A 16,408-nucleotide genomic window follows, 5' to 3' on the forward strand; every position below is an offset into this window, starting at 1 on the left:
AAATCACTCTGTCCCTCTAAAATCTTTCAGAAATCGCAAAAGTGTATTGAATTGTATTGTTTGCTGAATATCGAAATACATATTGTATCATGAGATTATTGTATCACTACAGCCCTTTTATATATATATATATATATGTATAAAGAACAGATAATGACACCTGATTAAACCAAAATACCTGGATGATCTTTAGCTGGTCAATAAACTTTAGACCACATTTCTTTACAGCAGACTTTCAGTAACAGATTATAGACAAAAATAAAACAAATTGATAAATATATGGCAGTACAAAACTACATGTTTAGAAAACAAACAGTGATCAGATTTACTAGTTATTCCTAAAAGAATATTTTTACCAAGATTTTTTTTTTCTCTTCGGTTTGATCTAACAGCAAGAAGTTAGAAAACATTATTTAAAATTGTCAGCAAGCAAAACAACTTTTGCAAAAGTTATGCATTTAACTGCTTAGCACCTTGAGAAGAAAACAAAAACTTTCAAAAATATTTTATGTTTATTGTTGAATAAACTTTAAAGTTTAATAGAATTTTCTTGGAAAATATCAAAATCTCATAATATTGTTTTTGAAATCGCTACTTAATATATTAGTAAAATAACTGCATCTGAAACTGAACAGTAACCTCAAGCTGGAAGGCTGTTTATCGCTGCATTATAAAGTGAGATACAGTGGTATTGTCTAAGGCTAAGCTAAATCCCACCTGCAATGTTAATCTCCTTAAAGTCCCACATACCTCCCATCATCATCTCTGATGATGCCCACACAAGTCTCGGTCACAGAGACTCCATCTCAGTTACCGCACCATGTATCTGCACCCTGTGAGGGAAATGCGCTGTTGTGCTCCAAATAACTTCAGTTCTCGCATTACTAACGATCTGATAAGCAACAAAGTAACACGAGCGGCTGACCCGCACCTCACAAACCTGGTCGGAGAAGAGTACGTATATCAAGAGCATCACTCAGGATCATTGTTGTGCGGCACGGACTAAAAATAATACATTTTCTTTGCATAAAGTATGAAAGGGCCAAGTTAGATGGCTGTACAGTTCACTGGATGATGGGATAGTTCTGACAAAATTACTGGCAATAAGACTTCTTAGGGCACAAGAGTAAATTTGAAGATTGTTGCATGTCAGGATATAATTAAGAGTCTTGCTTTATGGACGAAAAGCCAATGAAATTCAACTTAAGAGTTCATACAGCGTTTCTATATTTATCCAGACTCAAATCTTCTCATTTTAAGTCAGTTTTTGTAGGCCGGTCACCATTTTCCACTAGTATACACATTAAATAAATATTTAGTAAGAGCTTGGATTTCTGTTTTCTCCACCCTCAGAAAAAGTATTAAAGGTGTTCAAAGTTGTATGACAAGCATTTGTAAAAACTGAGGGTTTGTGACTTTAAATGAAGCAATTACCCTCCCATTTAAAGGGTAATTGGGAGGGTAATTACCTTCCTAATTGCACAATTGAGCTATTAATTGAGATCCTCCTATGGTTGCAAAATATTGACATTTTATTGAGTTTTGCAAAACGTCCTAATGTCTTTTCTTTCTTCTCGTCATTCTTGGTCTTTAACATTTCATTTATTGATCGGAAAGGCCAGCCGAACTTAGTTGACTGTTTTCCTAAGGGCTGCAACACAGTTTGTAATCCAAGAAAAAAAAGAATTTAATAAACAATTCGCCATCCTGTCTCCTTTATCAAACTCAATTCACAAAGGTGCTACAAAGCAGGTGCTGCCGGGTGACATTCATGTAAATTGAAATTGTTTCTAAGTTTCAATCTATTAAAGCTAGCAACAACAACAACAAAAATATGAAAATAAGAAAAGCAGAATTTCTGTATTTGATGTTAAAATCACAGACGGGTAAAAATCGGCCAATTCCGACCTCTCGCTGATTGATTGGTGCATCTCTAATTTCAGGCACCATGCTAAAAACAAACTCCAGGCTTATCGTCACCAGGACGCAGCGCCAGCTGACTCTACTGTAGTAACTTCCAAGAATCACCGTCCCTCATTTACATTACAGATCCGCTCTCAGATAATGTGGTCCAATTTTAAAAAGTAGCCCGATGCACTTAGATAAACTGCTTATTAATCTATCACTGCTACATAGCTCGTGTTGTATTACACCGCGAAAGCGCAGTATTCAGTTTAACGCGGACCGCTACTCAAATTTTGACAAACTTTTAAAGTACAAAAAGCACACCTGAGCGCTCATATTACCCAAGCAAACACTCAAAAGTAACGCTAAGCCAACTTCCTCAAGGGTGGCTAACTTAACCTGTTGAAAACATTACAAGAATTGCAGTGCAGCCGTTTTGATAGGACTGTCAGAGGTCGGTGACTCCAGAACAACAACCAGCAAGCGCAAATAAAAGTAGTTAGCCACCTAGCAATACTACCCTTAGACGAGTTCTCCTTACCTTTTTCTTGGTTAAAAGAGATTATTTCCTCCTCCTTCGGGTTGGAAACTTGAGTTATTATGGACATGTGGTCCATTGAGGCGGGTGTTTATTCTTGGTTCGTTTTGCAACAATGTTATTCGTCGTAACGCGCTTGCTTCGTCTGCTAGCTCCACTAAGCTAGCAGTTGACGCCGAGGGCGAGCAGCTTGGCCACAAAGCCAGGAAACCGTCTGAGGCGAAGCGTTGTGGCAGCGGTGGGAGCCAGCCAGCTAGCACGGTGCTGTTTGGAGGCTGTCATCTATGGCTGTCCGAAAAAAAAAAAAAAAAAAAAAAAAAAACATATATATATATATTGTTTCGAGCTAGTGCTTATAAGCAGCTTCGGCAATGTCTCTGTCTAAAAAAAAAGAAGAAGAAGAAAAAGGAAAACTAAAAACCGACCTTAAACTACAAACTAAGTAAAGTCGGGAAGCAGCTTTGGGGTTAGCCAGTTAGCTCCGAATATCCAATGCGAGGCCGTCCGTGTCTGGAACAGCGCTGAAAACACTCCGAAGCTCCTTCTGTCCGTCCAAAAAAAACAAGCATGAATTACTCACAAGTGGCTCGGCGTCTTAAAAGGGAGACATGCACTTTTTAAGCAGCGTTTCACATCTGGTGGCCCGACATTCCCTGTGCAACATGGAGGCTTTATGTATTTTGAGTTCCATCTGAAGCGGGGGCGTTCGAGTGGGAGGGGGCGGTTTGTTTCTGTGATGGATTCTCTCCAGCAGGCAGGCGGGCGGGCGGCCGGGCGGCTCAAACTCGCCGTACTACGTTGCTCAAACCGTGCAGCTGACTGGACGATGCTTTCCCCTCCTGGACTGTAAAACGCAACAAATTACGAAATGCGAATGACACGCATTTAATAAAATAAACTCAAATACAATATACTTTAACTGCAAAAACTAAAAACACGATGCAGACAGTGCGTGTAGCAAATCCAACATTACACATTGAGCATCTAGTTTAGTTATGTTCCGTAACGTTTGGTGCGTGTTTTGTCAACGTTTAAGGACTTCTGGAAAACCTGGAGCGCCATCTAGTGTTTAAATCAGTGAAATGCATTTATGATGTTTTTGTAGGCTACTAAAACACTTGCTAGGTTTTGCAGCAGAACTCAAATTTAACTTTTTACTGTTTTGTCATTCAAAAATCACAAACCTCGATATGTTTGAGGACAGTACAGGACCATCAGCATCATGGAAACCAAGTAACATGGGGAAAGAGTCGATAATAGTTAATAAAGCCCAACAAGACATAGTTGTTCATTTAAACTGATAAGCCAGAGAAGAAGACAATTAATCAGAAAATACCCTTGAAATTCACATCTTAAATAATCTAATTAAATTTCTGTCTTTTGATTTTGATCCTTTTTTTTTCCATTTACATATAGTAGGTGTACTGGTTCCAGAATGTATATTTATTACTTAGATCCCATAAATAAATCATTAAACAGGCTTGTTAATAACATGAGACACATATGGGCAAGAGGTCTACTTCTAAGTTTGACAAATATTTGAATAACTAAAATTTCACCTAGACTAATCATTGCAGAGTTCCTGTTTTTCTTTTTTATATATAATTATTTTTCACGTGGTGGTAACAACCATTATCAAGGATTTGTGATGATAAAAACATGCAGTAGGTTTTACTGCTGGATTTGAAGTCAACATTAACAAGGCCACCCCTAGTTTTTTATTTTATTTTATTTTATTGTCTTTTATTTTATTTAGGAATGCTTTAGAGCATTGCCTTGCTGAATAATATAAGTGTACAATTGCTTAAGGTCAACAACTGGTGGCCAGGGGTATTTTTTAGCTGGATATATTTGGCACAACTTTCTATTTCACAATTAAAGACTTATTATTTATAGAAAATTTTCCCAAAAAAACAAATGAATCAAAATTTATTTTCAAATGTAAATTTGTTTTCAGATTTTTCTTTCATACATAACAAATGTATTTAAATTAATTTGTTATGAATTAGGATCAATAACAAATGGATCTAAATTAGAAAACAGGTTTTTATATTTAGTTATTCATATCTGATTAATTGTTTTAATGATCTGAATCATTTAATAGTAACAAATCTTTAACACCTCTTTAAGTGCAGTATTGTGTGTAGAAATTAAAAATAATCTTTTGAGTCACAAAATTTCATAAATGCGGCACCTTTGGACTTTCTGAGTTGTATGCAAACATATCATAGGCGTGCCACCCACTGCTATAGATCACATCATTTCTGTATTTAACATTAGCTGTTAAATACAGAAAACGCTGACTAGAAATCAATTTTACACCTTTGTTTTGGCGCCCCCTCGAACAGCGCCCAAATCCCGCGCCACTGTATGACTAAAGTGAGTAAAAGAAAGCGGCTAATGAGGCAAGTAAAACAAAACAAAAAAGACCACGTTTGCTTCGCAAGACACAGGCTTTACATCTTTCTTTGATTTATTTCCTTTGTTTTGCTCAAATATCCAATCGCGTCTAATCCATCACCTTTTGCTTAGCGATTCGTTTTTGATTAGAGCTGCTGTTACTGCAGTGGATGCAAAACACCACCCTGTTCATTTCTCCCACCACAGAGTGTTTCGCTCTATGGTGCTGATGGGCTCGTTGTGGACCACCCCTCACTGCGGTGCTATAGTGAAGCATAAATATATCCCCCTCCTCCTCCTTCTTCTTTCCCTCCTCCTCTTCTTCCTCCTCCTCCTCCTCCTACTCTGGTTGAGCCCGCAACATCCTGACCGGCCTTGGCTGGTGATCGCAGGGAGCGCCAAGCCCGCACAGGGACGGATGAATTAGTGAACCTGCAGTGGCCGCCATTCGCTTCTCATTTCTTCTCTTTATTGGAGAGTCGTGAAGCAACACTGATTGTGCAAAGCGGACACAAGGTTGGTAAGAATTATTATTAGTATTATTATTATTTGTATTTATTGTTATTTGTTACAAGGAATTGAATTGAGATCCCAAATAACCCCAGTCTGTTGGTGCATGCGTCTTTATTTGTCGAGCAGTGAAACAAAAACAAAAACAAACAAGAAAGAAAGAAAGAAAGAAAGAAAGAAAGAAAGAAAGAAAGAAAGAAAGAAAGAAAGAAAGAAAAACCCTTCATCTGTATGCAGAGCACTTTGTTGGGGTCCTGCACAGCCATGGTTACATGTTGGCACGGGCACGTCGGAGTTTTTAGCCCAACTCCTTTTAGAGTAGAGTGCGCTTCATGAACTTGATGAACGCGCAGGCAGGGCGCAAGTGGCGCTATCCTCCTCTGGGGAAAAAAAAAAAAGTAGCCTTCCTCAGTTTTCTAACTCCCGATGCGCCATTCTTGGTTATTCCAGTCAGAGCTAATTATTCTGTGAAGTGAGTCCCCATGCAGCGGGGCTCAGATCACATAGCACTGCAGCTGCCCTGCTGCACAGCAGAGCGACTGAGAGCTAAAATAGGAAGGAGAGGTAGGGTTGCGCAGCTGACGATGCTGATTCCAAGGAGCCAGACCTCTTTCAGTCCCATTTAAGTCTACAGTCTCTCGATCGTAAAGGGTGATTAGTAAAGTGGCACTTGGTATTTTTGTATTTCAATTCAGCTTCCGTGGGTTGAAAAATAAATTAATATCTCTTCCATTGGTTGTCAATGGAGTCAGTTCCTCTCCCAAATCCTTTGAGAACGTTCTCTCTTTAGAAATGATATGTTTTGGTTCAATTTCTGTTACCATAGTGGGTTATTGTAACTACTTCTCAACACTTTTAGGCCTCCAGCGCACAGATTCGCCATGGGGATCAAGGCTGCTCTCCCCAGATATGAGCTGTATCTCTACTCTGCTGTGCTCTCAGGGGCTCTGATATGGGCTGGCAGTTGGATATTTGAAGCCTCCAGTGGTGAGTGCGTAACCCCTCTGGGGGGAATTCAAAAACACTCAAAAACACACACACACACACACACACACACACACCCACACACACACACACACACACACACACACACACACACACAAAAAAAAAACACACGAATGTTAGAGGGCTGTTGTACACCCATAAAGGCATCTCCCTAATTAGACTGTTCAGTGTTTTGTCAAGTTATAACAAATTCAAGGGATTATACTGGGATTTTTTTGTGTGTGTGTGTGTGTGTGTGTGTGTGTGTGTGTGTGTGTGTGATAGATTGACACAAGATTCTGAGCTTGACTTAAGTCTGGACTTTGACTTGGCCATTAAATCACTTGCTTTGATCTAAGCTATTCTAATATAGCCATTCATGTATAAAGGGGTGATATTATATATTTTCTATGCACCTGGTACCTTTTTGTACCACAACCAAGTAACTATGTCACATTCAGTTGTTGTTATAATAATGCTGCATATATCAAACATGACTTAAAATAAATTTCCCTTAGCAATTTAACACCTTTGAATTGGATCGCTGTCTCTTTAAGAAGCTCCTACTCATAATTGTGATGACTTCAGGAATCATCACAATTACTCACTAACAATATTTTTACCAGTGTTGCACCAGTGGCTTTGTTTCTGCTGTCGTTTTTTTCTTGCTACTCTGCCAGATTTTTTTTTAGGGTTTTTTTTGTTTGTTTTTGACTGGTAGTTGTCCTATCAACAAATGGATCTTTGCAGCTCCTCCAGAGTTACCATGGTTTTCTGGGCTGCTGCTCTGGTTATTTCTCTCCTTGTCCTGCTATGTTTCTTTGCCGTTTTGCCTATACTCTAACAGTGATTCAAGAGATCTCCAAAGCTCAGGATGTTACACCCTAACGTCGGCACATCTACGGATCGTTTAATAACCAAGGGAATATGTTAAGATAATTTAGTTACAATTGATTTTTTTTAAAGGGTATCAGCAAAAGAAGGCTGAATACAGATGCACGCCCCATTTTTTTTTAGATTACTTGTAAAAAATAATATCACTTCCACTCCATGTCATAGTTATGTACTAGCTTGTGTTCTTCTTTCCCAAAATATTTCCAGTAAATTACATTAAAGTTTCTTGTTGCAAGGTGACAGAATGTGGATCAGCTTAATGGATGTAGATACCTTTTTTTAAGGCTCTGTATATACGTGTGGGTAATTTTCTAGAAAGTGGCCCAGCAAGCTTGCTCTCTGGTGAAAAATGTTTAAATAAATTCAGCTGAAAAGTGGGATTTCTTTTAAAATCAAATTGTTTTCAAAAACTGGGTCTTCGTCTATTACTTTTCCCAATTTAATCCAAAAGTAGACCAAAGTTCACACAATAGATTGAAATGAGGCCATATTACCCAAAGGAACTGCTGCTGCATGCTCTTATTACTGTGATGACAATTTAGAGACGGTCATCCCTTTTTTTATAAACAGGGATAACCGAGGATTTTTCAATGTTTAATGTGAAAATAATCCGGCTCTTGCATGCTAGAAGTCCCCTTACGCCCCCGGATCTGAATGGACTGAGTGTAATCTGGTGGCTGGTACTGTTTGTCACCGTCTGTGTTGTCAGATGAGTTCAGGCACCTTCCCGCTGCCAGTCATCTTCCCCTACTTTTTTTTTTTGCTTCACGTTTTACCGCCTGCCTCGTCTCTACGGTCCATGTCTGCATGCTGCAGCAGCTCTGTATACTGGCAATAAAAGTCTGGCTCTGCTCCCAGAAGTAAGAGGCTTTTCCCCTCGACCTGTCCTCACATCATTCAGTCTTTTTTTTTTTTTCACAGTCATTAGGGTAATCGGGCAAAAGCTACACCAGGGCCAGCCAGTCAGAAACTAAATGTTACAAGTGCTCTTTCTCTTTTTAATTTTGCTTTATTTATGTACATGTTGCTTTTTTTTTATTTTTTTCAGGCCTCATAGAAGACTTATCTCCTCCAACAAGATTATTGCACGATTATAGATTCCCACCTCAAAAATAGAAAGCTCAGCACTGAGTGGGTTATGTAACATTTGATATCATCTAATGGACCGAATGGGTTCTCACATTACTAAATTCACACTGAAGATAATCCAGTAATCAGACCAACGCTCATAGGACGTCTGAGTACCGGCAGGATCATTTTTGCGAAATTACTCGACTCATGTTTCTGCTTGTCTGCCCCTTCATTCAGATAATGTAAACAGAAAAGCCTTTAAGGAAAGTGTGAAGCCAGGATGGCATTATTTTGGCAGGAAAATGGTGAGTTCTCCTTTCACAGCAAGCACAGATATGAGTGGGTGTTGCAGCAGCTACCAATGCAGTTTTTTTTCCTTCATCTTCTTCGCCTCACAGGATGTTGCAGACTTCGAGTGGATGATGTGGTTCTCTACATTCCGCAATCATATCCTTTTTGCACTCATTGGTCACGTGATCTTTGCCAAGATATTTACCCTGCTCGCTCCAAAGGTGTGTGGGAGTGTGTTGCAGAGCAGAGGCAATGCTGTTAAGGCGGCACTTTGGTTTGTCTGCACGCCTTTTGTTGTTTGTATGCGGAGTGTATAGAATGTATGTGTTGCATGTGATCTGTCTTGCGAACGATTTGATTGGGTTTGTGTTGCTGTACGTAGCAAGTGTTAGGTCAGACGCTTTGAGGGAGTGAATATTTATACAATCACTTGTCATTCTTTTGTACTTTTCCTCTCTCGAAAGAGCCAAATATTGTTGAGCGTGATTTATTTGCAAAAGCAATAAACAAGTGTAAGACATCCAAAGGGTTGCATACTTATGAACGTTGTTGAAAGGTGCTGCACATATAACCTAAGATTCAATATTTTATTGTGGTGATGCAGGAGCGTGAACTGCCCCTTGCACTCTTGAGATGTTTGCTTGCCTGGTTTTGCTTGCCACTGTTATGTTTGAGATACTTAAAACAAATGATCATGTTTTAAAGATATCTTTTGTCTTGTTACATGCTTACTATGAAGATTGGTATTGATGTATGTAAGGTAACTTTAATAAACCCGTGAATGTTATAAGCCTTGTCATGTCTTTTTTTAATTGCTTGTAGGACAGTAGATTTCCTTTTCCTCGCCTCTATCATAATCCCCTTGAAACTGTTTTTAAAAAAAATTTTTTTACTAACATCGCTACGTGTAGTGTGGCATTTAATTAGGAGTGAAGATAAATTGCTCTGAAGCCAAACATCCCTTTAATGCTGGCCTGATTTTTGTTTTCCCCCACCCTGCAGCACAGACCCTTGGTCTTTGCCGCGTACGGAGGGCTAGCCGTTCTGGTCACCATGGGCTGGACCTTCATGGCTCTGGTTGTGTCCCACTGCATCATACTGTACAGCGTCGCCCTGGTCAAGAAGAAGTGGATGTGCTTTGCTGCAGGTCTGAGCACACTGGCCTCCATCAAGCTGGAGCCGTATAACTCCTGGCAGGTGAGTGGGCAGTTTCCTCTTTGGCTTCCCAAACACAGATGACTGACCATAACAGTTTTGCAGAAGAAGGATCAATATACCATTTGTTTACATAATGCCAAACACATTTACTTTGCAGATAGCAACTGGGGAAGATTTCAACCTCTTCTTTTCTACATACTTTGCTTCCAAGGAGCTGGACTTGCTTGTAAAACTTTTAGTGGTCTTCAAATGGTAAATGGCCTGTACTTGTATTGTCCATAGGACCCCAACAAGCTTCACTCTACAGTCAGTGATTCACACACACATTCACACACTGATGGTGGTGTAGCAAGCAACAACAGCTGTCCTTTAAGAACAGTAATTTAGGTTCTTCTGAGGTGATTTTACTAAGGCTTGTTTAAGAAAAATACAACAAAGTCTGGCACCTTGTTTGCAGTATGTGAGGAAATAAGTGGTGGTTTCCAGTTTTTGTGCAGAACTTCAATTGTGTTCTGTCAGCATGTTCATCAAATACCAATAAAACGAGACAATACACTAACATCTCTGCACCCAATATAAAGTTTCTGTGCCTGAAGCTCAGGAATGGCTGACTCCCCCCTGTAGGAGGCCTTGGTGACCGGATCATTTGACCTGCAAGACATCCTGTTCTATGGAGGCTGTGGCTTCAGCATCATGCGCTGCATGAGCTTTGGCTTGGAGAACTGTGACAGGAAGGAGGGCAACTACACCTTCTCCGACCTCCTGAAATACAACTTCTACCTCCCGTTCTTCTTCTTTGGACCTATTATGACTTTTGACCGTTTTCATGCCCAGGTAAGGTCGCTCATACACCATGTGTGGATCCATTGCAGGTATTTAGCTACTGCAGTCTTTATAGGTATTCTTACTTATCAAGTCCAGAGGACTCCAAAGCACTTCACACTACATTCAGTCTTTGACACAATCACACTTGTCCAAATGGTTAGATATTTGTTTCAGTTTCTAGCATTATACGCTGTAAAAAAGAAAAGAAAAAAAAAGTGTGTACTTTATGGTAAATTACCGGCAGCTGTGTTTACCAGAATTATATATGGCCATAGAGGATATTACAGTATAATATTTTGGCAACCGTCACTTTTAACAGTTCAGAACTTACAGAAAATTACTAATTAGAGAAAAAAAACGGGCAGAACTGTATGATACATTACAGCATTTTTCTATGAATTTTACCATTTCTAAGAATTTTAAAGATACATTTCTGTGTTTTCTACAGGTCCTAAATAAAAATTACTTTAAATTAATGTTTCTTGAGTTATGATAATTCAATGTATTTTCTATGGCAATATAATGTTTTAGGTTTTATGATCATGTAACTGTTGGTATTTACAATTTCTATCAAAGAATTGTTTTGATTGTTTTTCTTACAGTATTGTCTACATGTTTGCATTGCTGCTCCACAGGCTAACAACACTCAGCTAACACGCAAGGAGAGGGAGATGTGGAACATCACCACCAAGGCCTTGTTACACCTGGGAGTTATTCTGGTGATGGACGTCTTCTTCCACTACTTGTACATCCTGACTATACCCAGCGACATGAAGTTGGTCAACAAGCTGTCTGACTGGTGTCTGGGTGAGGAACTGAAAGTTTACTACCACACAAATCTTTTGTACAAATCCTTGCTTGATCTAGTTCTCATTTCAAGAGCAGTAATAGCATCACGGTTTGGCTGCGCTCTACAGAGCCTCTTATATTTCATCCTGTTACAAACACAAACTTCAAGGTATTTATCTATCTATCCAATGCGTGCGGCAAGCAAAATTCAGGCTACTTCTGGATCAGCAGTGACACACTGGAAAGATCCTAAGTCACCGACTGAGACACAGACCGATTGAACTTCCTCCTCCATTGAAAGTGATTGCACCAGGAAGTCCAGCATTCATACCTTGGGTCAAACACACACATAGCCATATCCACTTATCCACTAACCAAATGCCAATGCTGAATATTCACCACAGGCCCATTCAAATGTGCCGTACTCTTTCCCTTTTCAGATGATGGATTGCTTTCCAGGCTGTCCAAGGATTGGGAAATTGTTGTTTTTATATCCCAATCCTGCTTTAAGCTGCTCCCTAACTTTCTTCCTGAACTGTTTGCCGGTGCTTTGGTCTTCATGAAGCTGTTTGTTAGTGAGCTGAGATTAGAGTTACATATAACTGGATTCTGTTTTAGATTACTTCTGAATCCAATTGGTTCTACTGGTTTTTATTTAGAGGTATCAGAGTAAATACAGATAGATACAAACATGCAATTTTTAAAACTTGCTTGTTAAAGCCACATATTAAAGTTTGAGGTTGTAATGTGGCGCTTTGTGAAATGTTCAAGGCATGAGAAAACTTTATTTTGGCAAAAGTCGAGTTCAACACCTTAAAAACTGCGTATTACAGAAACGCAATGTTTTGACAGATTGTCCAATCTGGTATGTTTGTAGCGGGACTGGCTTATTCCAACCTGGTGTATGACTGGATAAAAGCAGCTGTAATGTTTGGTGTTATCAACACTGTGGCTACACTGGACCACCTGGACCCGCCTCAGCCTCCCAAGTGTATCACCATGCTCTACGTCTTTGCTGAGACGTACGTGCCACTTCCTCCTTAATTACTTATTGAGAAATCAGGTGACTGTTTAGCTGTTGCACAAAACAAAACTCTTTCTCTTTTTTTTAAAGGCACTTTGACAGAGGCATCAACGACTGGTTGTGCAAGTGAGTTTTGGGATTTAACTTTCACACACTTGACTGTTTGGTAATACAATATGATTTCCATTTGAGACGGTATAAAACCTGAGTTGAAATTTTGCAGGTATGTCTATGACTATATTGGTGAGAATCATGACAAGATCTTTAAAGAACTTCTTGCAACAGTCTGCACTTTTGCCATCACCACCTTGTGGTTGGGTCCGTGTGAGCTGGTTTACATCTGGTCATTTTTCAACTGCTTCGGCCTCAACTTTGAGCTGTGGGTGGCAAAGTTCTTCTCCATCCCACCCTTTTCTATCATGGAGGTGAGAAGTGATAAAAAAACCCCTCTTTTTATATATTAAATATATTGTTTGAACATAGTTTTGTCCATTAATATAAGTAAAACTTCTGGAAAGTGCAACGAGTGACTTTTATTAGAAATATTTTTTTACATATTTGTTGAAACTGTTATAATGTCGTGACAGTATGGTACAAGACAGATGGTCTGTAAAGAAATCAAGGTCCTCTGCCTTTTCCCAGTGCTAACTAGAAACAACCAATCAGAGCCAGAAGGCGGGTCTTAGTGCTGTCAATCACCCTCCCGCTCAGCAGAGCCTGTTGTGAATGCTAGGTTAGTTAGAATGGCCATCTATGATGGTGGATAAACAGTTTTCCTGTAACGGTAAGTTATTTCTCTGCCATTAGCACTTTTAGCAGCAGGTACATGTGATTGATTAACAGCTCTTGGCTCTGATTGGTTGTTTTTGACTGGGAGGAGTGAGATAGTAGCTCAGGGAGAAAGTGGAGGAGATTGATTTTGCACATATTTTCTGTCTCATATACTGGTGACAGTTTCAATAGATAGACATATTTTCAAGAAAAGTTACATATGTGCAGCTTCAAAATGCAGTAGCTCTTTATTTATCTGACCATGTCAGATTTGAGGAAGTCATTTCTGTCACTTGTGTTTGTTTTCGGTACGTAGGGAGCTATGGGCGAAGCCATGTCTCGTAGGATCAGGGGTGTCTTCAACGCTGCCAACTTCTGGGCTATTGTCCTCTACAATGTTCTTTCCCTGAACAGTTTGGAGTTTGCCAAACTGGTGGGCAGAAGGATTATTTTCAAAGGTGGGTCTAACACACTGGTAACACACTGGTGTGCAAAAAGCCTTAAATATCTCTGGTCAAAAAGAGAAAGGCGCAGTGCCTTGGTTTTTAGCTTTACCTTGATGCTACAGTACTGTGAAACTATACTTTAGTGTAATTCTCACTCATCCCTCTTACGTTTTTCTAAAACTTTCATCCCTCAGGTTTCCCTCTGTCCACCCTGTCCGTGCTACTTGTAACCTACTGTGGTGTGCAGCTGGTGAAGGAAAGGGAGCGCCAGCAGGCCCTGCTGGAGGATCCAGACCCAGTGAAGCCAGTGGATGATGGCAAAGAGAAAGCTGAATAATCAACCGTAAAACCACTGTATTTTTATTCTTCTTTTTTTTTTTACCTCTATGGCAGGCCCCTGACAAGGTTTCATCGTTAGCCTCGCCAACTGTAACAGAACTAGACTGTGACAGCCGGTTGGCACCTTTATTGTTCACGAGGGCGGAAGCTTTTGCTTGTCAAAAGTGAGTCAGTATTTTTGGACATAAAGTACCCTGAAGTGCACTTGCAACAGATAATCGTAAACATACTTTGGCACAAACAAAAGAATGACATGTTTTGTATTTGTATTTTATCTGAACAAATGTTTATTATGCAGATCGCAAGCCTTACAAGGAAAACAATTAATAAGAGGATAGGTAAAGTTTTTTTTTTTCTTTTAAAGAGCAGCTACTTTGCTCTGTTTGGACACTACCGTTTTATTATTCTCAGATTTGAACATTCTTGCCTTTCATCACCTGCGGTATATTTTATTTTATTCAAATGTTTTTTTTTTCCTTTAGATGCTTCAGAGCCTACTGTCACAACCCTAAAGGGAATGAAACTTGAAAGAAACTTGCAATAAGAAACACAAACAAAGGGTGCTGTGGAGGTCTTCCACAAAGCTTTCAGATGATTGTAATGTATTTGTACTAGTTACAGTAGAGGACAGACTTTTGTTTTTAATAGTTGAGATGTACTGGATGTCCTAGGATGCTGAATGTATCAAAGTCTTTGAACCACGTGCAGAAGATGATTGCCTTTTTCCACTTCACAGGGTTTTTTTTTCTTTTTTTGACAGGAAATTACTGATAAATATTGGTGTATCTTTCCTCCAACCATCTCACACACTTCATGCGCACACTTTGCTCTGCTAGACAACAGAACGAACAAAGAGTCTGGGTCGGTCTTTCAGTGCCTGTCAACAAAACCTGCAGCTTGTCTTCAATGTGGAAGGCAACGAGGGAAACTTTATAAAGACTGTAAGATGTTTTTGTCATTCGGTGTTTTCATGCGAATGGCTGTTTATTTAACCGTTTGTCCTGAAATAAAGATTTATTTCATCCTGTTCCAAGGTAAATTTGTTATAAGAACCTAAAGTGCCTTATTGTTTGTCTGAATGAATACTTTGAAGATTTGCCATTCACTATGTAAAGGAGCTTTGGGGCATATTAGCCATTAAAATTTTTAAAGACACGATCCAGCAGCACATTATTTTTCACTTACATATGAATAATGACAATATAACTCTGTGGTAGACAAGCAGCTTTTGACAGATTTTGATATTGGATCTGAAGTCTTTAAGTTCCATTTCAGGCTCAGTTCTCCTCTGCATATTTCGTGGATCTTCCTGAAATACATGCAGTGCTCTCACATACAGTCCAGCCAATTAAAAACATGCAAACGTCCAAAGAAACGTGCATCCATAAAATATGTGAAAATGTTTTATTCATATTATTCAACTGTATTCGGCATTGACGGGTCACAGCTTTCAGAAATGAAACATGTATGGAGAAACATAGGGATGATTCTGGGTTGAGAATCCAGAATCATTGTTGTTGAATACAACAGTGTTGTTAACTAGTCGGGCTATTTGTTGATTGTGCTGATGTTTTGCAGTTGACTTCCATATAATTTGACAAATATTAGTGTGTTGAGTCTAAAGATAAAGTCAGAATCTAAAACAACCTGTATTTAAATCATGTAAGGTAAGTAAATGTTTATATTATAAATTGAGTGAAAACAGTTTAAAAATGGAATTTAAATTTAGACCATTTCTACTGACTAGATTTATGTTTTTTCATGTTACATTATATATTACTGTTTCCTAACACATACTACCTGTTTATTGTTCAGCTTCGCAAAAGGAAAATGTAAATTTACAAATACAATGATTTTTTTGTAATAGAAAAAGTTAAATTATTAAATTTCTGATAAACATCATTTTTACAATAGTTTCTTTTCTCCAATTTCTCTCTTAAGTCTCCAATGGTTCTAATAGTTACAGGTATTTTCAGGTTGCTTCAATAAAAAGCAGGTATTTTATTATGTAAAAAAAAAAAAAACATGGCAATGTTCTCCTATATTTAAAATGTGCTAAAAAAAACTTTTGATCCGCCTTCAACGTCAGTTTTTTTAGTGTGTCATTTTAACCACTAGATGTCAGTGTTTTCTAGCAATATTTGACTTTTCCACGACTGACAGTAACTGACCACTACCAGATAAATAAGTAATTTTCGAGTCCCGATGCAATGACCACGTAGTGTCACCGTATTCTTGGGAGACCTGACTGCTGGTAGTCTTAAAAAAATCATGCAAAGATTCAATTAAGTCCTGAAACAGAATTAATATTATTATTCGTTTGCAAATTATTATATCTTTTATTCTTTTTTCACATTCTAAAGCTTTAATGTTAACACATTTAATAATTTACGCATGATGAAGCTGCAATACAGGATTTCTTTTTTTAAGTAGATTCTACTTTTTTAAAATTTAATACTAACT

General features: G+C 38.7%; 2 protein-coding genes across 7 annotated transcripts in view; one reads left to right on the forward strand and one right to left on the reverse strand.

The window, feature by feature from the left end:
- The window catches only part of LOC106934657 (CTD small phosphatase-like protein), an 18,558-nt gene extending 15,130 nt beyond the window's left edge, over nucleotides 1-3,428 (reverse strand). The window contains exons 1-2 of one of the 3 annotated variants that reach the window (XM_015014692.1): nucleotides 2,869-3,428; nucleotides 2,447-2,731 (exon numbers count right to left, since the gene is read on the reverse strand). In XM_015014692.1, the coding sequence (XP_014870178.1) occupies nucleotides 2,447-2,522 (76 nt within the window). In that variant the 5' untranslated portion in view covers nucleotides 2,523-2,731; nucleotides 2,869-3,428. Of the gene's footprint in view, nucleotides 1-2,446; nucleotides 2,771-2,868 lie in introns of those variants that run through there. The other 2 variants (XM_015014694.1, XM_015014693.1) reach the window with 2 other exon arrangements.
- Nucleotides 3,429-5,149: 1,721 nt separating this feature from the next.
- Nucleotides 5,150-13,961, forward strand: hhatla (hedgehog acyltransferase like, a). 4 transcript variants are annotated; one of them, XM_015014700.1, is made up of 13 exons: nucleotides 5,150-5,363; nucleotides 6,213-6,340; nucleotides 8,540-8,607; nucleotides 8,701-8,814; nucleotides 9,333-9,353; nucleotides 9,596-9,790; nucleotides 10,376-10,585; nucleotides 11,212-11,383; nucleotides 12,243-12,387; nucleotides 12,480-12,515; nucleotides 12,613-12,814; nucleotides 13,477-13,618; nucleotides 13,801-13,961. In XM_015014700.1, exons 2-13 carry the CDS (start codon nucleotides 6,235-6,237, stop codon nucleotides 13,941-13,943), a joined length of 1,554 nt encoding a protein of 517 aa, XP_014870186.1. In that variant the 5' UTR covers nucleotides 5,150-5,363; nucleotides 6,213-6,234; the 3' UTR covers nucleotides 13,944-13,961. The 4 variants fall into 4 exon arrangements, with proteins under 4 accessions (XP_014870186.1, XP_014870184.1, XP_014870187.1 ...); XM_015014698.1 differs by having other exon boundaries at nucleotides 5,150-5,359; XM_015014701.1 differs by having other exon boundaries at nucleotides 5,150-5,359; nucleotides 9,333-9,344.
- The last annotated feature ends 2,447 nt before the right edge of the window (nucleotides 13,962-16,408 follow it).

The sequence above is a fragment of the Poecilia latipinna genome, unplaced genomic scaffold (assembly GCF_001443285.1).
Source record: "Poecilia latipinna isolate Pla-1442-1.1 unplaced genomic scaffold, P_latipinna-1.0 Scaffold1839, whole genome shotgun sequence".
Taxonomy (NCBI): Eukaryota; Metazoa; Chordata; class Actinopteri; order Cyprinodontiformes; family Poeciliidae; genus Poecilia; species Poecilia latipinna.

Coding starts and splice junctions, on each gene's coding strand:
- hhatla (XM_015014700.1), top strand. CDS start 6,235: ATGGGGATCAAGGCTGCTCTCCCCAGATATGAGCTGTATCTCTACTCT. Junction 8,815..9,332: donor TTACCCTGCTCGCTCCAAAG/GTGTGTGGGAGT, acceptor CTTACTATGAAG/ATTGGTATTGATGTATGTAA. Junction 9,354..9,595: donor TTGGTATTGATGTATGTAAG/GTAACTTTAATA, acceptor CCCACCCTGCAG/CACAGACCCTTGGTCTTTGC.